The 26,083-nt window shown below is 49.5% G+C and overlaps 2 protein-coding genes across 3 annotated transcripts in view; both read right to left on the bottom strand.

Annotated features, from left to right (window-relative positions):
* FDFT1 (farnesyl-diphosphate farnesyltransferase 1) overlaps nt 1-2,224 on the bottom strand; it is a 42,072-nt gene extending 39,848 nt beyond the window's left edge. For both annotated transcript variants that reach the window (XM_007192680.2, XM_007192679.2), the window contains exon 1: nt 2,036-2,224. In XM_007192680.2, the coding sequence (XP_007192742.1) occupies nt 2,036-2,134 (99 nt within the window). In that variant the 5' untranslated portion in view covers nt 2,135-2,224. The remainder of the gene's footprint in view (nt 1-2,035) is intronic.
* A 5,275-nt stretch (nt 2,225-7,499) lies between these two features.
* NEIL2 (nei like DNA glycosylase 2) lies at nt 7,500-22,429 on the bottom strand. Its single transcript, XM_007192681.2, has 5 exons — nt 22,284-22,429; nt 20,278-20,417; nt 14,593-14,927; nt 10,013-10,212; nt 7,500-8,551 (listed from the first exon to the last, which is right to left on the bottom strand). The coding sequence occupies exons 2-5, from the start codon at nt 20,413-20,415 to the stop codon at nt 8,238-8,240; spliced, it is 987 nt and encodes a 328-aa protein (XP_007192743.1). The 5' UTR covers nt 20,416-20,417; nt 22,284-22,429; the 3' UTR covers nt 7,500-8,237.
* Nucleotides 22,430-26,083: the final 3,654 nt, after the last annotated feature.

The raw sequence follows: 26,083 nt of genomic DNA on the forward strand, positions 1-26,083 counted from the left end.
TATCAAATACCAATGGCATTTTTCACAGAACTAGAACAAAAAATTTTACAATTTGTATGGAAACACAAAAGACCGTGAATAGCCAAAGCAATCTTGAGAAAGAAAAATGGAGCTGGAGGAATCAGGCTCCCTCCCTCATTGTAAGATAACACCTCCTAAAAACCAGAACTGTCTGGAGATGGGCGGTCTCCAGAGGTAGTGAATTACCTGTCACAGGAGGTGTTCAGGAAACTGTATATCCTGGATTGTAAAGCAGTGACTATTTTTCTGTTTTGGGTCACAGATCCCTGGAAGCATCTGATAATAGTGAACAGAATTCTTTTCCCCAAAAAACACACAAATATACAGTAATATAAATATCTGCAGATAATTTCAGGAAAGGGCCAAGTAAGAACTCTTAGCCAGAATCTCCTAATTAAACAAATATCTATTGATCAAGGCACAGGAGAAATTTAAGGCTGTATTTCCTTTAGGCATCTCTCAAAAGATTAATCCCCTATCCCAGCCAGAGGTGATTTTTTCCCTTCTGTGAATTTCCTTATGGCATTTACTATATTCTGCCACAGATACTTAAGTTTCTCTTGTTTAAAAACCTAGAGGTATCTTGAGGGCACTGCATCCACCTTTTGTTCATTAATTCACTAAAGGTACATCAAACAAGACTCCCATTTTCAAATAGCTTAAAGTCCAGAATCAAACATAGAATTTTAAATCTGAAAGGGACTTTGGGAACATAAAACCCATAGACAAATAACCACAATACAAGACTATGGGACTGATATAAGGTAAAACAGTGCTAGAGAAAATGGTCGAGGGAGGGTCACAGGTTAACATTAAAAGGCATCTCGTTATGGTGACTTCCTAAGCTTTCTATGAACAATTTTATAACATTTTATCGACCTGACAAGACAATGAGCTCTTTGGGTGTCTTATTTGTCTATACATGTTATCCTGCCCTTCTGCACCCAGTATAAAGCCTAAAGTGGAACAGATGTTTAATAAATATCTGCTGAATGGTCAACAGAGGTGGCATTCACAAGTGCGAAGCCAGACCTTGAAGGATGAGAAGGATTCTGAGTTATAAGACAAAGGGAAAACTTTTCTTTCTGATGGGAAATTAAAGTGTTTTAATAAAGGACAACAACTAAGAGTATATTTAAACACAGGACAGTATTTGTGTTATTTCCATTGGGGAAAAGAATTTAGAACGTTTGATATAACCCCACTAATTCAGTTGAATGTGTCCATTCATTCAATAATCACTTAATGATTTTCTTGTTGGAATAAATACCTTTGTAAGCATTCATTTAACAAAGGATACAGGAGTGAGTAAGATGAAATATAAATAAAACCAAGTCTGGCCTTCAAGCAGCCAACAGGGTAGCTAATCGACAGACATAGGGAAAATTAATAAGAACTTGCAAGAGTAGACAAGTGTTCTAAAAACCTCAGGGAGCACTGAGGAAGAAGGGACTGATCACACTGCAGGAAACGGGGAGAAGCTTATGGAGGTGATGTAACTGAAAACTGGAAGGATGAATAAGGTTTCATTCCGGAAAAGGTATTCGTGACAACATTTGCATAGTTCATTATGTTCACAAAATTCTTTCACACGTCCTCTCCCACTTAATCTACCCATGCAGTCTCAGTTTTCTAACCCACATATTACAACCCAGAAAAACATCAATCTCAAGGACAACGCAATGTGAAGCAAAACTACTTAAAAACCAAGGCTGTGAACGAACAGAAACATTTTAGGCAGCAAGACAACTTGGGGATGGGGGCGGATGCCTAGGAGACCAAGGGCAGCCGGGCCCGACATCTGATTAAGGAGAGGGGAACCAGGCTGGGAGGGTGGGGACGCCTGACAGGGGTCAGGGGTCTGCTCCCCCGGGGGAAGGAGGGAGCCCGAGGCGTCTGGCACCCGCTGGCCGCAACCCTGTCCCTCGATTCTGGGCCCTGCCGGCCAGGCCCAGAAGCCGGCGCTCGCGCGCAGCCTCCCCGCTCCGACGGGATGCAGGGATGCTCGGCCCACCTGGTCCATCTTGGGTATCACCTTCTGCCGGCCCCCCATCTGGAAGCGCAGCAGGTTGTAGAACTCCTCGGGGTGCCCCAAGCACTTCACGAACTCCATGCTGGCGGCGGCGAACCGTCGGACCTCGGCGTTCACCTCGCGGATACTTTGGGCTGGCCCCTACCCGCAACCAAAGAAAGATTAGGCGGAGGGCGGGGCGGGGTGGAGGCGGGCCCAGTGCGGCGGAGGCGGGCCCAGCGCGGCGGAGGCGAGCCCAGCGCTGCGGCGCCACGCCCACTTCCCCACCAACTTCAACGGGCCTCAGTCTCTCGCGCCGCTGCCCGCGGGCTCGCGGGGTGGACTGACAGGCGCTGATTGGCCAGGGCCGCTCGCACCAGCAAGATGGCGGCCAATCGGCGGTGGGATGTGTCTGGCGTGAGGACCACATCCTAGAAGCTAATTGGAGGAAGAGAAAGAGGCAGGCGAGCGGGATTGGTGCTCCTAATGGAGGCGGGCCTTTGTTTTCCTCTGCTTTCCCAGTGCGGGGCTGAAGGAGCGAACCCAGACTTTGAGAAGGCCCCCCGAGGCTGAGCTCAGTGCGTGGGAGGCTCGTTCCGGCCCGGCTTTCGCTGAGAGCCCAGCGGGCCAGAGCCCGCTAAGCCCTCCACGTGTTTGTCTTGCCAGGCAGATTAGCTCTTCCGGGACGCGCTCGGCTCACAGCCGCGCCTCGAGTGGGTGCAATCAGCCTGAGGCTTCCGAGCATGTAAATTTAGTCCCAAAAAAGGATCTGAAGCGTTTCGACGGCCTATCAAAGGGTGATGTGTTAATTTTTATCTCGATCCTAGAGCTCTCACAAGCCCTGGAAAAATACGTGCTACCCCAACCCCCAAATCTACTTTAACACCGCAATCAGTGATCCTTTTAAAAATAAAGGCAGCTCAGATCACTGCCTAAAAACACTGCAACATCTGTCCATTTAACTCGGTAAAAGCCAAAGTCCCCACGAGGGTCTAAAAGCTCTGCACGAGTAGCCCTCCATCCCCATTACCTCTCTCACCTGCATTTTCAATCCCTCCCTCCTTGGCCCCAGGACTTGTTGTCTACACTTCATTCTTCCTGCAATATTTTTGCCCCCGGATATGCAGTTGGCTAACTCGTTCACCTCCTTCAAGTCTCTGCTGAACTCTCACCTTCTCATTTAGGTCCACCCCATCACACTGTTTTATACTACAGCTTGCCCCGCCCTCACCACTGCTGACGCCCCAGCCTGCTCTAGTTCTTCCCGTCCTATTGTTACTAAGGTCTTTGGACTCTTCAGTCAGTAGAAATTGATGAAGCCAGATCAGGAATTCAGGCAAGGCGTTACTGGGACTCCAGGGAGTGAAGACAAGTAACAGGTTCCCTTGCTCACTCTCTGAAGGGGGGCGAGCTTGTCCCGTAAATGGGGGGAAGGTAGAGGCAGATCAGTGGGTGGTGGGTGGGGCCGGAGGGGTGGCTTAGGTGGTCTGCCCACCCCTTTGGTGGTACTGTGTGCAGGGATCATGTAGTACCTGCTTTTGTTCCTGGCACCTCGGAAGTGCCAGTTGGGTTTTGGTCTTTTTGTATCTTATTGTTGATAATTTGCCCCAACTGCCCACGCAGGCAGTTATTTTTAGTCCCTTATAGTTTCTTTGTATTCTGTTGCTCATCTGTCCAGGTGCAAAACTACAGTAAAGGGTCTCAGGTCGCAGCCTATCTCAGTACTGATCACGTTCTGATATAAACTAGTTTACTTACGATGTTTAGTGTCTGTTTCTCCTTGCTAGAATGTAAGTTCAATGACGACAGACCTTTTGTTTTGTTTGCTCACATACCCCCAAGCCTCCAGAACAGTGCAACTCTTTGATGTCCCTTCAGCATTGCAAACTTAACATTGCCCTAACTGGAATCTCTCTCCCATTGAGACTGCTTCTCCTGCGAATGGCAGTTAACAGCCTCCCAGTTGCCTAATTATAAGATCCAAATGTCATCCCTAACTCCTCCTTGCTCTCCCTACACCTGCCCTTTGTGAGTCATTCATCAATTCTCTGGAATCCAAGAAACAAACATCCCTCCTCTTAATCTCTCCTCTCTGCTCCATCCAGGTTCAAGCCCCACCTTCTCTCTCAAACTGTTAAAAGTCAGTTTCCCATCTCTCTCTCTCCATCCATTCCAATGTAACAGCTTGAGTAATCTCAAGTAATCTGTCTTTCGATTTTATTTTATAAGGTATTATGATTTTAATTAGCTTAAGGTGAGGCCCTGTGGGCTTCTAGACTTTGGTTCCATGAGTCCAGTCTGGCAACACAGAAAAACAGACTGAAGGGAGCTTCACTGAGAAATGACTCATTTACCTACAGTTTCTTTTCATTGTATCTGATGTTTGGTCCTTTTTAAAACTCTGTCAAGTTATAACTTTATATCTCTACTTGCCTACTGCTTTTGGCCAGAAGACATCAAGCTAAGAGTTTTAGCACTCCCCTGCCTGTTAAAAGGATCCCGTAAAAAAAATTCCCTTCTTTCGATTTTAAATTGCACGAAGGAAATGCCTTTCAAGATAAAATCCTTCCCTCTCCCTGCCTGCCTCTGAGTTTCTGCCACATGCAAGTGACGGGGGCTGATGCCCTTGCTATAGCAAGCTCTGAATAAAGGGCCTCGCTTGCTTATTCTTATTTTGGTGGTATTTCCACAAACCTCAGTACTTCAATGATGTTCAGTGGTCACTCTCATCCTGAACTTTGTGTACGCTAATCACCCTTGTGACTCTTCACCTCACCTTGAACCCCTCAAGGTCAGGGACGGCGTCTAAACAGGGCACCTGGCACAGTACTTGCCACTTAAGAAGTCTCCATTACTTATTAAATATCAGGGCTTGAAATAGGGGCTGTACTGGAACTTTCAGAACACAGACAGGCAGTCACTTATCCAACCTCCCCGCCCACCCCCCCAAAAAAGTGCTTTACAATAACCTACTAAAATGCTTCTAACACTCTGTTGTAACAAGCCGGCCTCCTCCTACTAGTATAGAAGTTTTCTTGTCTTGTTTATCATTGTATTCCCAGAACTAGTTAGGAGGCATTAAAAAATATTTATTAGATGGCTAAGGCCACTGAAACCTCACACAAAATTGCAAGTTTTTTACAACGTCAGTTATCATGAAACTCCAGCTCATAAGTAACTCTTTAACCCTGGCATCTGCTGAGTCCAAATGCCTCACCTCTCTCTCTTCTAAGTGAAACCGGGACTCGCTGACTCTGTACCCCATCCCTCAACTGCAGCCTTTCCTTACGTCCAACAGGGACGCAGGCCACAGGAGTCATTCCCACTGTTCACCTCACCAGCCCTGTAGGTTCTGTACCACCATCCTCTTCTCTTAACCCTCATTCAGTCCCTCTGCTATCCCTGCCTTTCCCCTTTGCAGAACTAACTTGAGACTTTCTGCCAAGAGCCTCCTGCCAGGATGAACGATAACCTCGCAGAGGGCTGCAGTAGCTGTGCTTTCCGCTGGCAATCCACGTTTCCGCGTCCCCGCTGCTTCCATGCGGAACCCAGTCTATGCAGTTCCGATGCAGAACTCATGGTGCGGCCGTCAGCCTTTACAACTCAACTGCTAGGTGCTGCTGTTTTCCCCAACACAGACTGAAGTCAGAGAAATGATAAGTCAGCTCCCAAGAGGACAGAGGAGACTGAGGATTATTCTTCCATGTCTTGCTCTATAATCTTCTGTATGGCTTGAATCTTCTGATGTATTTTTAAAAATAATTTTAAACAACTTAATAAGGATTCCCCTTTGCCCTCTTGGCCTTCTACTGTTCATACCCTGACGACCTTCAACTGTGGGTTCATCCAGCAACCCTCTTTGTTTTTGACCCTAAGCTACTGGAGACTGCTGGACAAAGTTGGGAAATGGAGCGACTACTCTGGTCTCTAGTGTGGCTCTATAACCTTCCCTTAAGCCCTAAGCAGCTCTAACTTCCCCTCGTAGCTGTTACAAACCTCCCCACTCCTACTCTGTGCCAGCTGGTTTTCTCTGGGTCTACTTTTCTTTCCCCACCGGAGCCCAGGCATCTCTAAGTGCTGGCGCTGGTGTCTCTCTCCCTCCTGGTTTCCCCTCACCTGATCACAAACGAATCCTCACATCACATCCATCCTTTCATCACTCTCCCTCCCTGACCCCCTTTCTCATTTCTTTCAAGGACAACCTTTTTTAAAAAAAATATTTATTTATTTGGCTGCGCCAGGTCTTAGTTGCGGCACGCTGGATCTTTTTTTTTTTTTTAAGTTGTGGCATGTGGGCTCTTAGCTGCAGCATGCATGTGGGATCTAATTCCCTGACCAGGGATTGAACCTGGGCCCCCTGCATTGGGAGCTCGTAGTTTTAACCACTGGACCACCAGCGAAGTCCCTCAAGGACAACCTTCTTGAAGAGCAGAGCACACTCACTGCCCCCTGGGCTCCCACCCAGTCCTCAGCCCCTGCAGACTGGCTGCCACTCCGCACAAATGGCTCTTTAAGGTCATGACCTCAAATTCGACCAAATTGAGGTCATGACCTCAAATTTGACCAACCGTCAAACTCGAAGGCCTCTTCTCCGACGTGTGCACCACTGGCTGCCCCCCGAAGTTCCTTCCTCCTGTTTTATCTGATTTTCCATTGGCTTGTCTTCTCTTGCCCCTTGAACAAAAGACCTTCTAAAGGTTCCCCTGTGATCTCCATCCTTCTCATGCCACATGATCGCCTTGTTAACCTTCTCGAACCGACCCTCAGCTCTGAGGAAAGCTCCCAAATCCATACCTGCAAGCCTGCACTTGCGGGGAGCCAGGCCCATTTCCTGGCTGTGCTGTCCCCCCACTTGGGTGCAGGTGCCTCAAGCTCAGCACTCAGGGTCTGTCTCCTCACGGAACCTGCTCAGCTCCCGTGACTCTCTGTCTCAATGGCGAGGTGGGGGCAGCTTCCTCCAGCTCTCAGCCCCCTCCCTCCCTCGTTCCCACATCCAGTCAGATGATGCGTATGAGCCCATCACCATGGTGACCCTCCCATCTCTTCTTCTTTCCACACCCACGGCTGTCTCTAGTCCTGTCGGTGCTTTCCTCAGCAACTGCAACAGCATTTCCCCGTTCCTACCGATCGCAGTGGGTGTCCACCCGCACGCAGGCTGTGACGCCTGTCCAGCCCTCCCCCCTCTTGTACTCCAGACCCCGGCAGATGCTGACTTACGGGAAATGGCCTGCCTGGGTACCATCTTGGCCCTGAGCTGATGCCTGCCATAAGGTGGCTTTCCCCGCTGTGGACAACTCCCGGTGACTTCAGACAGACAGGTGTAAGGGCGCATGTGCACCCTTCTCCCTGACCTGCTCCTTTTAAATGGATCCATCCAACCAACCCAACAAGTCCTCAACGGCACCTCCACAAAGAGCTCCGTTACGTACGGTGAAAGAACCTTTACTGCCAAATAAAGATGACAACATAAAGTAACAAAGAGCTTTATTTTCATGTCCTGGTTTCTTCTAGGTTTTGCTAACAACCTGGATTCCTGCACTGCTGAGCACGTCAACAGTCACAAACACATCACCTTGGGGAGGAAACAAGTCGCTTTTTTCTAAAGCCCATGGACACAACGGGAAGGTGGCCAGCTCCCTGGTCCCCCCGTTTCCCCTCCTTCTCCTGGCGTCTCCGTCCCGTGGGAAGGGTCCAGGCAGGAGGCTGAATCCGAGCACTGCTCTCCTGTTACTCCCTCCTCATCCCTGGATCCCTCTTGGGGAACCAAGAAGGATAATTTCCTTTTCCTGGTTCTCAAATGGAGGGTCTTAACACCAGCCAATGTTTCAAAACCAAAACCAAACCAAACCAAACACCTGCAAAGCAATGCTGGCGCAGCTCTCTTCCACTGGCTCTCGTTTTCCTTGCCCCACTGTCATTCCGGGAGGTTTCCCCTTAACTGCCATCACGATTTGCCTCATCTGTCAACAGTGGTGGAATTAGATAACCAAACAATTAACCAAAACTAGAAAAGAACAAAATCGGACCCTGTGGAAACTGCCTCAGCCTGAACTCCGGTGAGATGAACACCAACAGTACTGGCATCCCGACCCCACCCCCCCAATTCCTGTCCCCAGTCCCAAACCCTGCCCACAACCCCTTTGGCGACACTCAGGCATCACGGTCCCTCAAGGGCAAGGCTCTGTGGAGAAGGGGCCCGAGCGCCCTAGGGGGGCTCCACCTGCTCTGGCTCATCCGGTGACAACCTGGGCTGGCACTGGGGGCACCACCACGTGAGCCTCTGCAAGCCCCCCGGAGGCCCCAGTGCCTCCTTCACGACCTGGTGCCCAGCAGGGCACCGCTCCTTCTGGTAGATCTGCGTGTGCTGCTGTCTGCCCTGGAACTTGCCCCGCAGCCAGCCTGCACTGAAGGCCACCACATGGTCCACCAGGGCCTCGAGGCGAGGAAGACCCAGGAGTGAGCCGGGAGAAAGTGGGTGGATCCCAGCTCTGAACAGGGCCTCGTTCTTAATGATGTTCCCTGGAAGAAGGCAGGGAGGGGACAAGGGAAGGAAAAAGGACACATCCATAAGGAAAGCTGGCCACAAAATTAACAAAACAGAGCACAGCTGATACGACGGCAGCGGGGAGCATCTCAGGAAGATCCAGCGCGGCTGAGAAGCTCTCGGGCAAGTCACGTACTGAATCAGCCAGCCCGTCTGCGAAGTATTTGCTAACACTTACCCTTTAGGTTGTTGTGAAGACGAAATGACATAAAACTCACACGTGGCCCATGTTACAGCAAAGAGATTAACAAGAGGGGCTCTGGACCCGAGTGCCTGGCTGTGAATCCCGGCTACCTGACCCTGGTGAATTCCCTGCCTTCTTGAGGCTTCCGTTTCCTGGTCTATAAAGCGCGGGGGAGGTTCCCTGGTTTTCGTGGGCAGTAAATGAGAATTCTCACACACACATACAAATGCTGAGCACCGTGCTGGTATGTAGAGGGGAATCAATAAATACTAGCTGTTATGATTAATTAAAATGTCAAGCATGACGCCTGAAATATAGAAAGTGTTTAGGAGGTATTACTATATTACTTTCCTACTCCTGCCTCATTTGCTGTGAAGTCAACCTCGACCTCTCCGTCCAGAATCAGTAGGTTTCTTCAAAATGTCCCAACAGTGCACTTTCTTTAACCTCTACCAGGCATTTATCACAGTCTATCTTAAGCTCCAGGGGGCTGAGTCCATGCTTGCTGGGTCGCTAACAACACTCTCCTTCAGGAGAGAAGGGGCTCGGTGGAGGCCAGGCGTTCGGCCCGTGTGGAGCAGATGGACGGACGGGTGAAAAGGCTGCTCTTTCCAAGAGCTTCACAGTCACACAGTTTCTCTCTACAATTCGCCAGCAGACTACCTGCTTCATATCTCAGCTGTGCCCTTAGAGCAATGTGTCTTTTGCTTTCGTTTCTTCATCTGAATGAAGGGAAAACTAGTAAGTGGCCATCCTGGGGAAGAGCAGTAAGGATGAACCCACGAACCTGGCACAGTGGAGTCACCTGAAAAATGTCGGCTGTTCTGATTATCGTTTGTAACAACAGCCGGTTACACAGCATTTCTCTTGCTAATTTACCCCAAAGGCCACTCCTGGAAGCCTGTGCTCCTCTGGGTGCAGGGTCTGCGTTTGTCCTACTATACTTAAATTAAAAAATAAATTAAAAAAAAAAAAAAAAGGATGGAGGGGACGTGACCCCTGCACTCTAGAAGGTCATGCTCCAGTGCGGCTATCAGGCCGACTACGACTGATAATGTAATTAGCGTAGGAGAGAAGTTAGACATGGCCTGATCTACTCCCTCATTTTAAAAACGAGGGAAGTGGAGCCGAGGAGCCCAGGTGATCGTCCAGCATCACTGACACCTGCGGTGGGTGCCAGTTTCCTGCCTCCTGGACGAGGGACTTTTTCATTAAGTCGGTCAGTGGGACCACCCTCTGCCATCAGCCATACCTAAGCCTGAGAAGTATCTCTGGTCCAACAGCGTATAGCAGACGGGCTGCTCCCGGCCCAGAGCTTCCAGGGCCTGTCCTCGATGGAACTTTTCTGACAAGATGTCAGAGGTGGGTCTGACCACCGGGGAAGAGGAACTCCACACCATCTGACAGTTATAGAAGGCCAAGAAGCCGCCCCCGCCGAAGTGCAGGACCAGTCTGGGAAGAGAGGAGAGGTCACAGTGCACAGGGCTATGACAGTAGCATCAGGTCACACGTGCACACACAGCTCCCACTCCGCTCAGGATAATCTGGGGAAGCTAAGGTCCCAGAGGAGAAAAGGGATGGCTCTGCCAGAATTGTTAAAGTCTCACGGCCAAATGGAGTAATTAAAAGAAAATGTATACTCTCTCCTTTTTTCTGATCATAACAATACGTGTTGGCAGAAGGCAACTTGGGACGTACAGAGAAGCCTCAAGTTCAGGAGGTGTGGCTATGGCACAAAGCAGGGCTTGTGAAGGACGGAGGGCATTGAAACCGACGCTAAGGAGGCAGCTCTCCCAGTCCCAGGCAAGACCTACCAAGAAAGACACACACACACACCGCCCCTCCCCGGGCTTCCTGAATTCCAGGGACACAGGAGAAACCTCATGAACCCTGAGAAGCAATAACGGGTTACTCTGTAAGGGGAGAGACTTGGGCTGCAGCTGGACTCCAAGACTCACGTATCTGACCTGGGTGGTATCTTATGTGAAAGTAAAGGGACAGCTTGAGAGGAACAGGACTCAGAAAAACACCTACGCATAGTACCTGAGGTAATTACTCAAGGAAAAGTACATCCCAACGGAAATTAAATCAGCAAGGATCTCAAGATGAGGGGAGATGGAAAGGATGGATAGAAAGATTAGCACTGGACTCTGTCACGTCTATTGTGAGATCCGAGTGGCCTGCAATCATAACAATGCATCTGTAATCCAAGTGTGAGGAAAAGATTCTCCGAACAAAAAGACACCTACATTAGTGTGTTGTTGTTTTTTTTTTTATAAGGAATCCAGCCAGTTCTAGACCGTTTTTTTTTTGTTTGTTTGTTTTTTTATTTTTTATTTAATTTATTTATGGCTGTGTTGGGTCTTCCTTTCTGTGTGAGGGCTTTCTCTAGTTGCGGCAAGCGGGGGCCACTCTTCATCGTGATGTGCGGGCCTCTCACTATTGCGGCCTCTCTTGTTGCAGAGCACAGGCTCCAGACGCGCAGGCTCAGTAACTGTGGCTCACGGGCCTAGTTGCTCCGCGGCATGTGGGATCTTCCCAGACCAGGGCTCGAACCCATGTCCCCTGCATTGGCAGGCAGATTCTCAACCACTGCGCCACCAGGGAAGCCCCATTAGTGTGTTTTTAATATTAATTAATTTAATTATACATAACTAACAATGTAGTTAATTAACAATCTGGAACTAAAATTCTAAACTATCTCAGCAGACACAAGAGATGGGGTAGAAATGACAGGAAAGTACAGAAGAAGAAATATTTTAAAGGTCTCATCTCAGAGGGAGGGGGGAAGGAGAGTGAGCAAAATATCAGTGTTAATAATAAGGGAGAAGATTATTAATTTAATGCTATTAAAAATTTGATAGTTATTAACTCGGAAAAAAACAGATATCATTTAAAGATAATATTATTACCAAAGGAATAAAGATGAATAGCAGTACTTCCAAATTAACAGAGGTTTAAAAAAAAAAAGGAAGAAAAGAGACTTCCCTGGTTGCAGAGTGGTTAAGAATCCGCCTGCCAATGCAGAGGACACAGGTTCGAGCCCTGGTCCGGGAAGATGCCACATGCTGCGGGGCAACTAAGCCCGTGCGCCACAACTACTGAGCCTGCGCTCTAGAGCCCGCGAGCCACAACAAGAGAAGCCACCACAATGAGAAGCCCGCGCACCGCAACAAAGAGTAGCCCTCGCTTGCCGCAACTAGAGAAAGCCCGCGCGCAGCAACGAAGACCCAACGCAGCCAAAAATAAAATTAATTAAAAAAAAAAAAAGGAAGAAAAGAAATGTGATAAATCCAACAGAAAAGAAGAAAACAAGGGACAATAAAACTACAAATGAAAGAAAATCCAAATAGCACAGTTACCCCATTTCAAAACAAGGAGTTTGCGTCTGACTTTAAAGAGATACAAAAGCCTGCTATTTACTGTTTATAACAAGCATACCTAAAATAAGTGAAAAAACAGACCTACAACTAAGTGGAAAAAAGACCAGGGGTGAGCCAACCAAACATGAAGTGGCACTGTTAACATCAAGAGAAGCAGAATTAGGGCTAAAGGCAGAGAGAGGGTCCAGGACTGTTTAATAATGAAGCTGCAAAGAACCTTTGAGAGTCAGGGACCCTGATGCCTGGGAGCAAGGGCAGCAAAACACAGAAACAAACACGAAAGACAAGGAGAAACTATAAAACCACAACTAGCCTGGGGGACTTCAATGCTCCTCTTCCCAAGTTTTGCATATTAAACAAAAAAAAAATAAGCAAAAACAGAGAAAATCTGAGCTATCAAAACAATAACCTGCTCTTAACATTTACAGAATGTTTTTCTTTTTTTGTTTGGTTGGTTTTTGTCAGAATGTTTTACTTTTAATGAACATTCTATCTTCATTTATGTACACAAAATGTAAGCAAAGATCAATTATGTGTTTGGCTGCAAATCTTGATGCCAAAAGTAGAAAATTTACAGGCTGCCACCCTGATCGTAATCCAATAAAAAAATTAAAACAACAAAAAAAACCCCAAAAAGATGACCCCAAATACTCAAAGACTTGAAAAATTAGGAAATACTCTTCCATATGGATAGTATACACAACTATTATTACTTATTTGAAGGACCTACAAAGTAGATAAAACTCAGGCAAGCCTAATAAAGAAAAAAAGGGGGCGCGGCAGCCAAAGAAAATATGCAACATGGAAGGAGTTATAACTTGACAGGAAGAGATTCAAATATAAGTGAATGACATGAGTTCACCGTGTGGCAATAAATTTGAAGGCCTGCGGGACCAGCCTTGTTAGTGGAAGAGCGTTCCAATCGCCCCGGCTGGTGACCGAGCCCGGAATCAGCCCACAGGCCCAGCTTCGGGCCATGAGAGGTTTCCTGGGGGTTTCAGGGAAAGCTCTCCTTGCTCATCTGAACTTTAGAAATGACCCTCTCTCTCTTCTCTTCCTCTTTTCTTGTGTGGATATAAGGCCTGGAACTGCAGGAGTCTCCTGCTGCTGGTCTAAGGACAAAGCCAACAATGTGGCAAAGTGCAAAGTCAGGAGAATCACAAGAATGTGAAGCCAAAGGCTTGGACCTGCGTCAACACCAAAGCCCACACTCCCTCTGAACTTCTAATTATGGTTGACCCCTGAACAACTTGGGGGTTGGGAAGCTGACCCTCTGAATAGTTGAAAATCCGCGCACGTAACTTACAGCCGGCCTCTGTATCCACGGTTCCGTATCCACGGATTCAACCAACCTCAGAGTGAGTCATGTAGCAATGTAATATTACTATTGAAAAAATCCCCGTGTAAGTGGCCCCGTGCAGTTCAAACCTGTGTTGTTCAAGGGTCAACTGTCTGTGAGTCAAAAAAAATCTCACCATTCAAGCCAGCCTGAGTTGTTTTTTTTTTTTTCTCTCTCTTTTTTTTTGGCCTCACCACGTGGCTTGCGGGATCTTAGTTCCCCGACCCGGGATCAAACCCAGGCCCTCGGCAGTGGAAGCGCTGAGTCCTAACCACTGGACTGCCAGGGAACTCCCTCTCTGAGTTATTTTTATAGTCCCAAGCATCTTACTGGCCTTACATCATACCATAAACAAAGACTGTAGGTTCTGGACATGAAAAAATATGTAATTATGAAACTAGAAAAGTATTTTGATTTGGAGGTAGAAGGAGCCTTCTTTAGCGAGAGGATAAAACTTAAGAGCTATCAAGGAAAATACCGACCACTCACTACATACAAACTAAAAATCCTGAATGCCTAAAGGCACAAACACCATCAAAGGACACAGACAGGCTGGAAACACTAGCACCACACATCACAGAGGGTAACACACAGGATCCGAAAGCCCCTACAAATTGATAAGAAGTACACAAAAAACTCAGTGCTACCATAAGAACATTCATTCTCTTTGACCAGCAATGATTCCTCTGGGAATCTACACTAAGGAAAGAATCCTGAACATGGATAGAGGTTTCTGCACTGATATTCTCCTCAACATTAACAGACTGAAAACTGGGGCAATTCTGTCCCTAAATTCAGAGAGCAGTAGTCAAGCCATAAAATGTTGTTCAGAGGCCTCCCAGCCTCAAGGGCTGTGTTTGTTGGGAAAGTACTCCCCGCTCTCTAAGCTGCCAGGTGGTCCCCATCCCTCTCTGGGTGCAGACCACAGTCAACCTGCCATCTCAGTGGGCAGAGAAGCGGGTTCTCTCTCCTAGGCGGCGGGCTGCTGGAGACCACCCAGCGTGCCCGCAGAGCCCGGCCCAGGCCCGCACAGTGGAGCCCTGGCGAACCCCACAGACCCCGCACAGCCGCCGACACTCACAGCCCACGGCCTGCTCAACCACGCCTTACCTTGGAGAGGGGTCTCTCCAGTCACCCCTCTTGTTTGCCTTCTTCGCTCTGGAGAACTCGTTCACCCAAATGCTGCCAAACAAACCAAAGCTGACCTGCAGCCACCTCTTGGCACCTCCTGCAGGGCTGTCTCCCCACAAACGCTGCAGGCCATCATCTCCACTGGGGACAGCATCGTCTCCTCCTGGGGACCCGGAGGACTGGTCAGAGACTTCCTGGTGGTGCCCGGCCTCTTCCTTCCACTCTTTGTGTAGAGGCGCTGACAGTGGGTTGTTGCCAGGGCACACGATTTCTTCATCTGGATCAAATCTAAGGAATAATTTCTTTCCATGGACCTAGAAAAAGATGAACATGATCTAAAGCTCTGCTATAGACTTATTTGTGTCCTCCCAAAATTCATGTGTTGAAATCAACCCCCAGTGTGATGGTGTCTGGAGGTGGGTCCTCCAGGAGGTGATTAGGTCATGAGGGTAGAGCCCTCATGAATGGGATTAGTGCCCTTATAAAAGAGACTTCAGAGGGCTCCCTCAACCCTTCTTCCACATGAGGACACAGCAAAAAGATGGCTGTCTACAAACCAGGAAGCGGGTCCTCACCAGACACTGAATCTGCTGGCACCTTGACCTTGGACTTTCCATGCTCCAGACTGCGAGAAATAAATTTCTGTTGTTTATAAGCCACCTGGTGTGAGGTATTCTGTTACTGCAGTCAAAACAGACTGAGTCTTACCCAGAAAGGGGAAGACTAGAAGAGGTGTATACAGACATTTATCCTAATGCAAATGTCTCCCCTCTTGCCTCTTCCATGAAACTTTCCCAGCTTGAGTGAGTATTTGGGACTTGCCTTTTGCTTTTTGCTCCAGTCGTGTGGGCACTTAGTACATGGTTTTCAAAGTGATTAGAAGCAAGTGGAAGTATCAGATCAGCAATGAAATAGATGCACGCTAGATGCAGGGCCACCCTAGAATACCTGAGGGGAAATACTCCCAATTTTTTCATGAATTAGCTAATAAGTAAATACTAATTGTCATTCCTGTATTCAATTCATAATACTTTTTCTTTGTTAGAAATAATCAACATACATACACATACACACCACACACAAATTGACAGCAGCTAAAGACAACCCACTGTAAAATTCTGTAGCCCTCACCACCCCCCTGAAATTGGATTTGATAGAAGGAATGGCCACAAGAGACCTCACGATAAAAAATGACGATCAGTACGATTTCAGTAGAAGAAAATGAAAACAGAAAATCTGTGTAAAAGAATGTTCCAGCTACTGAGTATTCTATTTTCATATTGCTAGTCCTGGAAGGTAATGTGTATTTATGGCCCGATTCCAGGATAAGCCTGTTCTGCAAGACCCGAAATTCAGGCAGTCTTTCCAAGAATTAAAACCGAAACATCTGGCATTAATAATGGAAATGCCTGTGATACTTTGACCACCAAAGGTACATACTTAAAGATCACAGTTCTGATGAGATCTCCAATTTGTCAATTAGTATAAAAATTAACAACTGGAGCAGTCTTTTGAAGCCCTCTCCCCGAAAGAGGGCATTATCTTTCTAAATAATTCCAGAATAACTTAACTGCAAATGTGAGCACAGTTGTTTGCTGCCACACATCAGAAATGGTTTAACTGAGCTTACATAAAAACCTGAGCAAGGAATAAAGTAGGCATAAGAGAGTTTGCTCCAGACAACACTTTCTCGATGCAACTTCACCCATGTTGGTATAAGGCTGATGAAAATATTTGTCAGATGACCCTCAAGGTCAAAACATTTACCAGGTCAAAAGGCCTAGGTCGGGAGACCCTTGCACCCTTCCCAACAACGGCAATTTCCGCCGTCCCTCTTTAAATTCCTCTGACACTATGGTTAGTTCAGTTCTAATTGTCAACTGGGTTTATACAACGTGCCAGGCAGTGTGCTAGGTGCTGAGGGCCACACAGATGAGTGAGTCTCTGCTCCTTCCCTCAGAGAATTCAGGATTTAAAAGGAATGAAGTTCTGAACCAGGTTACAACAGGGATGAACCTACGAAACATTATGCTCAGTGAAAGAAGCCAGTCACACACGGCATGATTCCAAGTATGTGAAATGCCCCCACAAAAGGCAAATCTGTAGCACAGAAAATAGAGTAAAATGGTCGCTTAGGGCTGGGGGTGGAGAGTTGGGGTGAAAGGGAAAGGACTAATGGGCACAAGGCTTCTTTCGAGGGTGATGAAATGTTCTGAAGTTGATTATCGTGATGGTTGCACAACTGTGTGTCAAGAAACTGAATTGTACACTTGAAATGGGTGAACTGGATGCGATGTGAATTACACCTCAGTAAAGCTGTAAATATTTTTTAATTGGAGGACTGGTATAAAGTCTAAGTACGCAGTGGGATTTGATCTCCAGATGTCCCACCCACCCAGACTAGGATGGGACAGAAACATTAACAGGCGGAAAGGACTCAATATTTACCTCCCACCCATAATGCTTTCTTAGGCAGCTCTGGAGTGTGTGCTCTGCAAAATGAGAGGCTAAAACAAAAGAGAAGATGATATGGGACCAAGTGTGGAGAGACTGCTGGCTGCCTCCCACTATCCCTCTCTCCCCTCTTCCCTACCAACAAATCTACTGATTTCAGGAACGTCAACATGCTCAGCTAAAATCCTACGTCTCCCAGCCTCCCTTACAGATGGGGAAGCCAGTGAGATTGTGCAGGAATGGTCAAATGTGGTTTCCAGGAAAGCTCTTTAAAATGGATGAACCAGTTTCCAGCTCTCTCCTGCCTTTTCTTCCTGCCTAGAACGTGGATGTAATGGCTGGAATACCAGCTGCCATGTTATCATCATCATCATGAGGATGAGGGCTACACCCCAGGGAGAGAAGAGCAGGAGCTTGGGCCCCAGTGATATCGTGTCACTCCTACACCACCCTGGACCGCCTCCTCTGGACTTCCTATTATGGGAAGGCGGAAAAAAACCCTCCTGACTTGTATAAGCCACTCTTCTGAGTCTGTTATGAGCAATTACACATAATTCCTGACACAGAAACTGGAGAGCTTATAAGGAAGGACAGTGAAGGGCCATGCCAGATAAACAGCTGGCACAGAGTGGAGCCAATTTTCCTCTGCCTCACGAGCCCACCCTGCTCATTCCACCTCCATTTTTTTTTTTTTTTATTTATAACTGTGTTGGGTCTTCGTTTCTGTGCAAGGGCTTTCTCTAGTTGCGGCGAGCGGGGGTCACTCTTCATCGCGGTGCGCGGGCCTCTCACTATCGCGGCCTCTCTTGTTGTGGAGCACAGGCTCCAGACGCGCAGGCTCAGTAGTGTGGCTCACGGGCCCAGCCGCTCTGCGGCATGTGGGATCTTCCCAGACCAGGGCTCGAACCCGTGTCCCCTGCATTGGCAGGCAGATTCTCAACCACTGCGCCACCAGGGAAGCCCTCCCACCTCCATTTTTGAATCTGTAACTGATTTTCAAACCTGAAATGCCCTTTCTTCTCCTTCTGACCCACTTAAGTCCTCCATCCTTCAAGGTCCAGCTCAAGTCCCATCTCCGTCATGAAGGCTTTTTCTCCAGGCCACAGGACCTCTTCTATGTCGAGGCCCTCAGCTGGGCCTTAATCACACGCTCCCTTCCTCCATTCATTGTTACCTAACAGCTTCCCATTCAGGGACACAGGTCCAAACTTCCAAATTCAACTCTCAGATCCTGAGAATAGGACCCACGGACAGAGGCACCGAAAGGGAGCCCACTGATGGGGACCCACTTGCCAGGCAGCTCCCCAAGGCCACCTCCCTTAGGCTTCTGGGCTCCCAACACTGACCCCTGCCTTGGTTTACTGGGAAACCAGTGCCCAGATCCATCTCAAGGCTCCCTTGCCTCACATTCTTCTGTCCACTCAGCTAGTGAGTAAATATTTTCTGCAAGCCAGCTCTGTGAAGGCAGGTGCTAAGATCCCGGCCACTGGGACCCAGAGACAAAGGGACATTAATCCTGTCCTGCAAACTCTGCAGGCCAGTCTGGACAAAGAGTCCAGGTGCTCTCACGGGAACAGCACAGACCTGGAGGTCAGGGGGCCTGTGCTCCAGTCTCTGTCCCTTGCTAGCTACGTCGGCTTGGGCTAACCACTCCCCCTCCCTGAGCCCCACCTCCAAATGCAGAAAACACACATGAAGGTGTAGCAGACCTCTCACAGACCTCTTCCAGTTCAAGAATGGTTTTATAGCCTGGTGTGTGTGTGTGTGTGTGTGTGTGTGTGTGTGTGTGTGTGTGTGTGTGTGTGTGTGTGTGTGTGTGTGTGTGTGTGAGAGAGAGAGAGAGAGAGAGAGAGAGAGAGAGAGAGAGAGAGAGAGAGAGAGAGAGAGAGAGAGAGAAGGGCAAGGTGGAAGACAGAGAACTAGTATTTACTGAGCACCTATTATGTGCCAGGCATAAAGTCTGCTTAATTCAACAATTTTAACTGGTAGGTGTTTATCCCCATTTTACAATTCTAGCAGACACTAGAGCTAAGAGGTTATGTAACTTGCTCAGGAGCACACAGCTAAGAAGCAGCAGAAATCCTTGGTTTTTCTACTGGCAATTACCAAATGCCTCCTAAGTGCCGGGCACTCAGTTAAGTGCCAGGAATACAATATTGCTGAGGTCACAGCCCCTGCCCTGTTTACTTGTCTCCTCCACTCAACAGGCAGGACAAATTCAGCAGTGAGCGTCCAAAAGGAGGTATAGGGTGCCCGGGAAGCACAGCAGAGTCTGTTCTCCAACCCAGAGAAGGCAGGGCAGGCTTCTCAGAGGATGTGATGGCAAGGCTAAATCCAGAAGGAGACCAGGAATTACCATGGTAACATGAAGGGACAGGAATGGGGGTGGAGCTGGGAGAGAAAGGAAGACCTGCCCACGCAGGGCAGCAGCACGTCAACCATGAAGGACTGTGAGAGGAGCTCTAGATAGTTCAAAATGATTGGAGAGAGATCTGGGGCAGGGTGAACTGCAGGCCAGAGAGGGAGGCATGAGTCAGACCACAAAGAGCTCTGCGAGCCCCTTAGGGCAGGGGTCCCCAACCCCCGGTCCCTGGCCAGGCCTCGGCCTGTTAGGAACCGGGCCACACAGCAGGAGGTGTGCGGCGGGCGGAAGAGCGAGCGAAGCTTCATCTGCCGCTCCCCATGGCTCGCATTACCGCCTGAACCATACCCCCCCCCGCCCCTGCCATCCGTGGAAAAATTGTCTTCCACGAAACCACAGGTTCCTGGTGCCAAAAAGGTTGGGGACCGCTGCCTTAGGGAATTCTGACTCATGCTCAGAGCAAAGATGAGTCAGGCTGAAACCCAGATCAGAAGGCTATGCTCTTTCCTCACCTCCTTGCTGGCCCCATAGAATGAAACACGGTTTCCAAACAAAGGTGCACATGAGAGTCTGCTGGAGTCATCACAACCGCTCGAGACGCTGAATGTGAATACCCAGCTCGTGCACATGTATTTTTTATAGTTCCGCAGGCCACTGTGCTGCTCACCTGAGGCTGAGAAATGTCAGAAGGGGAGCTGCGTGGAGTCCCAGCGTGCTCGCCTCAGGCTCGAGGAAGTGACAGCATGGAAAGTTTTGAGATAAATTTAGGGGCGGTACAGGGTGTGCTGATGGAGTCGGCCCGCTGGGGTGAGCTGTGGAACGAGCCCGTCAGAAGACGATGCACTCACCTGGGTGTCCTGCAGCCACAGGGATTGGAAGCCGGCAGGGTTCAGCTTCTTACTGCTGCCCCCTGTCTTGACCACCTGCTGCCCCACGAAGGGGGAGACCAGATGGTGAAACTTCCTCACAGACGGCCCCTCCGGCATCCCTGCAGGCAGAAACGTGGAAAAGAGGCCGCTGACTTAGCTGGTTTCTCTAGAATTTCTGATGGGTGCCAAGCGCCAAGCAGCCGTTTTTGGGGTTTTTTTTTTTGCCATCAACTTTAAGAGCATATACGGCCAAAAAGGGAACGTGGCTGGGAAGGCGGGGTCGGATCAAAGAGAAAGCCCCGGTGCGGGAGGCTGTGAGCCAGCTTCCCGAGGACGGCTGCCCCGTCCCATCCCCTCTCGCCTTTCTTCAGGCAGCACCAACAGTGTGCCAGGCAGCACACCACAGGCGCCCTCCGCTTTGATCCTGTGGCCGCCTGAACGGGAGCCCACCCTTGTTACTTGTTTCCTGGACTGTGGTCCCTAACTCATCTCCAGGCTTTCTCTGTCCTCCTTCTGCCTCCCCAAAGCAATCATTCCAGCCCACTGCTGCTGCTTTATCTCCTCTCTTTCCGTGGAGAGATGGTCGAGGTAGAGAAGGCTGTAAGGGACACAGACACAGATGCAGATCCAGCCCTGCCAGGACCACCCTGCTAGTAGCAGCACGGCATACGTGACAACAATGCAGAGCTCAGAATCATGACAGGTGCAGACACAGGGTCATGTCAGGTCAGATCAGGGAGAGGCCCCATCCGGCTTACCTAGGGAAGATTATCCCTGGTAACTGAGAAACAGCTGGGGTTCCATTTTAACCGTGATGTAGGGTGACCTGTGACCCCCATCTCCTCCTGCCCAAATCATCCAAGTTCACTGCGAGCTTGTGCGGGAGGCATTCATGTGTTTGAGCCTGAGTGCTCGGCACCCCAGCTTCTAAGACACAGAAGGCATTCCCCCCACCCTTACCCTACTTATCCACCTGTTTCCTCACCTGCACAAGACTGCAAGTTATGATGAAAACCCAAAGAACTAAGCAGTTTCCTGGCACAGTGGTAGCTACTGCATTTCAGTAATTCTAAGTAATATTTTAAAATCTCTGAAATGGCGGTGCCTCTTAACAGTCCATGCTTTCTCAGAGTTTAATTAGCAGCACGTTCCATAATATGTATTTTTAATTTGATGGTGCTTTAGACTCACTAAAAATGTAGTACAACTGCCCCTAATCAGACCTTCAAGTCACTCGAGAGGCTCTCCTGACAAAACTGCGGGGCTGCAGGAAGACCGGCCACCGTGCAGCCGACCTGAACCTCAACCAGCTCTGCGCCCTGTCTCTCCCACCGTGGAAGCTTCCGGAAAAGCTCCCCTCTGAAATGCCTCTGATGCTTAAAATCTTTCGACACAAGGGCATGTTTCTTTCTCGGGTTTATTTATGGAAATGGAAAGCTGGGCAGCGAGCGGCCTCTACCACAGCCTTAAAAGATCAGAAGCCGCAGGGACACAGGTCCCGAGGGGACACCCCGCGCACGCTCGTTAACCGCGCGAGGCTGGTAAGGGGCTGCCTAGCGGACCACACTGACGGAGGAGGGGGCGTCACCGCCGCCCCCGCCCCCGCCCCGGGGAGAGTCTAAAATGGTCGCTTTGCCCAGCGCCTTCTCGGGGTGATGGGGGGAGAAGCGGGCGCAGAGACGGGACTGACGGTCACTGCAGGAGCCTCGGTCGGGCGGGGAGGGGGGGAATGTTAAAAAGTGGTAAACAGCCAAAAAAAAAGAAAAATTGAACCCGGGCTGCGGGTTTCCATGAGGGACGCTTCTAAAACGTTCGGTAACTGAGTTTTCACGCCGGTAACAAGGTGACGAGGGTAAAGCTGGGGAAAGCCCTGCATTTCCGACGGGGGGCGGGGGGACCCGCTACCGCCGAGGACGCGCCGCTCCGCCCCCTCCCCACCCGCGCAGGTCCCGCGACGCGGCAGGGGGACTCGCGGCGGGACTTACCGGCTCCCCGCCCGCAGACCCCGGGACCCCAGCGCCTGCGAGGCCCGCAGACCGCCTCCGCGCGGGCCGTGGAAGACCCGGCGCCCGGCGTGCGCGCGGGTTGCCCCCGGGATGCGCGCGGGACTCTGTCGTAGGCGGGCGGGGGCGGCGTGAGGGGAGCGCGGCTCTGACTGGAGGTGGGGAGTGGGTAGAGCGAGACTCCTCCCCCGGGGGGTGGGTAGCTCGGGGCTCCGCCCCCGGTGAGCGTAGGAGGCGGGGCTCGCCCTGCGCGGGTGGGGTTCGGGATTCCGTTGTCCAAACAGGTGCGGGGCTCTGTCCTGGGAGGCGGGAGTGGGGTTTCGCCGTTGGGAGAGGCGGTGAGGGTGCGGAGCTCCTCCCCTAAGGAGGTCGCTGGAGGCTGGGCCAATGCTGATTGTCGCGGGTAAAGGGTGGAGAGAGAGTGAGTCTGAGCAGACGGTGGGGAAGAAGCAAACCGCCTTTGGAAAGTTTATTGTCTTACGAAGATAGAGAAAATTAAGTTGCTGAATAGGAGAACTTTAGGTGGTCAGGCAAAGGCAAGCCTTTGGTTTTGCTGAGCCTCCGAGCCCAGCAAGGTAATTGTGAAAAGGAAACAGGTTGTCAAGAAATCTCATGAAGTTTTTAAAGGGTGGGATTTTTTTTTTTTACTTTATATGATTTGAATATTATTATTTGAATTTTTACCGTAAGCAAATTTTGCTTTAAAGGTAATATTAAAATTTTCCAGACAATAAAAAAGATAAAATAGTAGACTTTTAAAATAAGAATGTTCCATTGTTGTTAATTCTCCAAAGAGGACGGGGAGCCAGCACTTTCCAAGAAGTCAGCAGGGAAGTTTGGGGAAACTGTTCCGGATGGCAGGCACCAGGGACCGTAGCTGAGAGGGCCCTGGGGAGGTCTTGGCCAGCACAGGGAGACAGGTCCAGTCCCTCCCCAGGTTGTGTCCTGCTGATCCAGCCGGAGCAGTACGGGTGGCGCTTCTACTGAACCGGCTAGGGCAGGAAGTGAGGAGAGGAAGGCTGGAAGGTCTGGGCTACTGAGGGTGCTCAGCACAGAGGAGCCCTGGAGGGGGGATGAGGTTTGAGGGGATGGTGTTGCCATCCCCCCCGAGCCTTCTGGTCTCCCTCTTTCTATACCTGGCCTCTTCTGGGAACAACATACCTACCACAGGATGCCACCTGCTGTAGGATCAAGCACACCCTAACAGTAGCTTCTGGAGCCCCTAACTCCCCATTCTGTAGACTCTGGCTGGGCTGGGAAGGAAGCCAGAGCCACAATCCTTGCCTCGCCTCTTGGACTGAATGCCTGGTGCCTAAGAGGGCTCTTCTGAGGCCGAAGGGTTGTAGAGTTGAGCAACCACGTGGTTCACAGCTTACCTCTGTCATTTACAGTATAGCTGTTGTTTGCTGAGCACATGCACTGTTCTAAGCTCCTTACATATATTGCCTCAGTAGTAGTTATGGGGAGACAAAGCACGTCACAGTATCTCTGAATCTATTCAGCATGAAGTGGGATAGCTATTTCATGGTGTTATTATGGAAATATCACAAAGCAAGGCTTCTCAAACTTTATATGAATCACCTGGGAATGTTGTTTAAATGCAGATTCTGACTCAGGTTTGGAGCAGGGCCCAAGATTTTGCCTTTCCCACAAGCTCCCAGATGCTGCTGGTGGTCCAGGGACACAAGGTGGAGCAGTGAGGACTTAGGAGCACAGCGGTTGGCAGTTGGTGGCACTTAATATTCTTTGAATGAATGGCTAAATTAGATCTTAGATACGAAACTCATAAACTGTAAAGTGCGGTGCAAATGTATGCAGTCACCATTCTAAGACAATAAAGCTGGGGAATCTGCCTGGCAAAGGGCAAGCTTCCAGAAGCGCAACTCTGCAGAAGAGCAGCAAAGAACACTGTTGCTGCATCAGACTACCTGGGTCCAAATCCCACCGCTCTGTGGGCAGAGCTTGGGCAAGTAATTTAACCTTTCCATACCTTAGTTTCTTCGTCTGTAAAATGCAGTGAAATGCCTACCTCACTGGGTTATGGTGGGATTTACTGAGATGATTCACCTAAATCTCTTCGCGCTGGGCCTGACATATAGCGATAGATCAATATGTTTTTAGTTATTGTTAGTTGCATCCTGGACGGGGAGGGGGCGGGCAACCTCAAAGCCCACAGGAGCCTGGGTCTCAGCACTACGGGGGTCAGCACCCAGTTTTCTAAGGGCCATGGAGCCGATTTATCCCTCTCCTTTTGTGCCCGTGACATCTTAAACAGGGTTAAAGTTACAATGCCCATGAAAATCGATTAAAGCAAGAAAGGATGTGATGGAGAAAAGCAGTAGGATGTGGTGGGGAATCAGATTGCCAGTGAATGAGCTTGGGGTCCTGAACCACATGGAGGAGGTTTCATGTGTCTCTAGGAACCCCTGGGGAGCCTGGAGGGCTGAGAGTGAGGCCCCTGGGCCCATTCCAGTTGCCCCTCTTTTTTGGACGTGTGACTGTGGACGGTGAGCCCTATTTTCCAGTGGTTCTAGGACCTTCTTTCATCATGTCTAAACTGGAGAATTCGGAACCAAAGATTCTCCCCAACTTCTAGAGAGACGTTGAAAGACTTCTTCTTGGAGTGGGACCCCAGGTTGTGCGGGGTTTTCAGCTTTTAGGTTTCCACTCTTTGGGAGAGGCAGGGGGGCGGTGTAAAAGCTCAGATTCTGCAGTCAGGTTTGAATCCTGGTTCTGCATGTACTAGTTCTGTGGCCTAAGGGAGCTACTTAAAATCCATGGGCTGTATCTTCTTCGTGTGCCAAACGTGGTTGTGAGGATATAGGAAAGTTTTAATGGATGTATAAAGCTACTAGAGCAGCTGATTTGCAGGAGTGCTCGGTAAGTGGCAGGTGCTTTTTTTAGCACAATTTCTGGGGTGGTCTCAGATGGAATGTTTGAAAATCAGGCTGTTGCATTCTGGAGGCCACAAGGAAGAGAACGCCGGCGCCCCCAAATGGTGAGCGCATTAACTGCAAGGGAGGTATCTTTATGCCAGTCTCGGCCTCCTTAGTGAGGGTAGGTGCTCAGTAAGTGCCCCTCTTCCTCATGCCAGCTCTGTGGCCTTGGGCAAGTTCCCTCGACGATGGTGGGACAAGAGGGCTTGGACCCGATGATCTCTGAGACCCCTCATGACCTGTAAACAAGTCAGGCATGGCCTCCCAATCCAGGCATCCTTTTTCCTAGTGGGGTTATTTCCCTTCAATTCGACTTGCCCTGGTCAGCTGAGGAAGGAAACCTCAGCAATACTACCCCCAGTTCTTAGCAGCTCGTGTCCTGTAACTCCCCCTGTACTCCCACAGACCCCAGGCCCAAACCCTCCTGTAAGGAAGGGGCTACCAGGAATTCCTCAGCCCTGTCCTTGTGCAAACTGCTAGATTTTAGGCTGCAGGACCTCCAGGGGGGCCTAGAGCAGCTCCAGGGGCCTTGACAACTGCCCTGGGACTGTCCCACTGCTTTACTTCATAGCTAAATGGCAAGGTTTGCTCTGGGTCCCAAGTACCAGGACACCCTGGTCAGATGGAGCTGACCTGGTCAGTTTGACCAACACAGCCTTGCAGCGCTGGACTAAACTGGAGCCTGAGTATAGGCGTTCTTAACCTGGGGAATATGGAGAAGTTTCCAGAGTTCATAGAACCCCTGAAATTGTGAGTGGTGTATGGGTACCACTCATATATGTGTACCTTTCTAGGAAAGTGGTCATGGATTTTGTTACATTTTCAGAGAGGTCTGGGACTCCAAAA

This window comes from Balaenoptera acutorostrata, chromosome 6 (genome assembly GCF_949987535.1).
Source record: "Balaenoptera acutorostrata chromosome 6, mBalAcu1.1, whole genome shotgun sequence".
In the NCBI taxonomy this organism is placed as follows: domain Eukaryota; kingdom Metazoa; phylum Chordata; class Mammalia; order Artiodactyla; family Balaenopteridae; genus Balaenoptera; species Balaenoptera acutorostrata.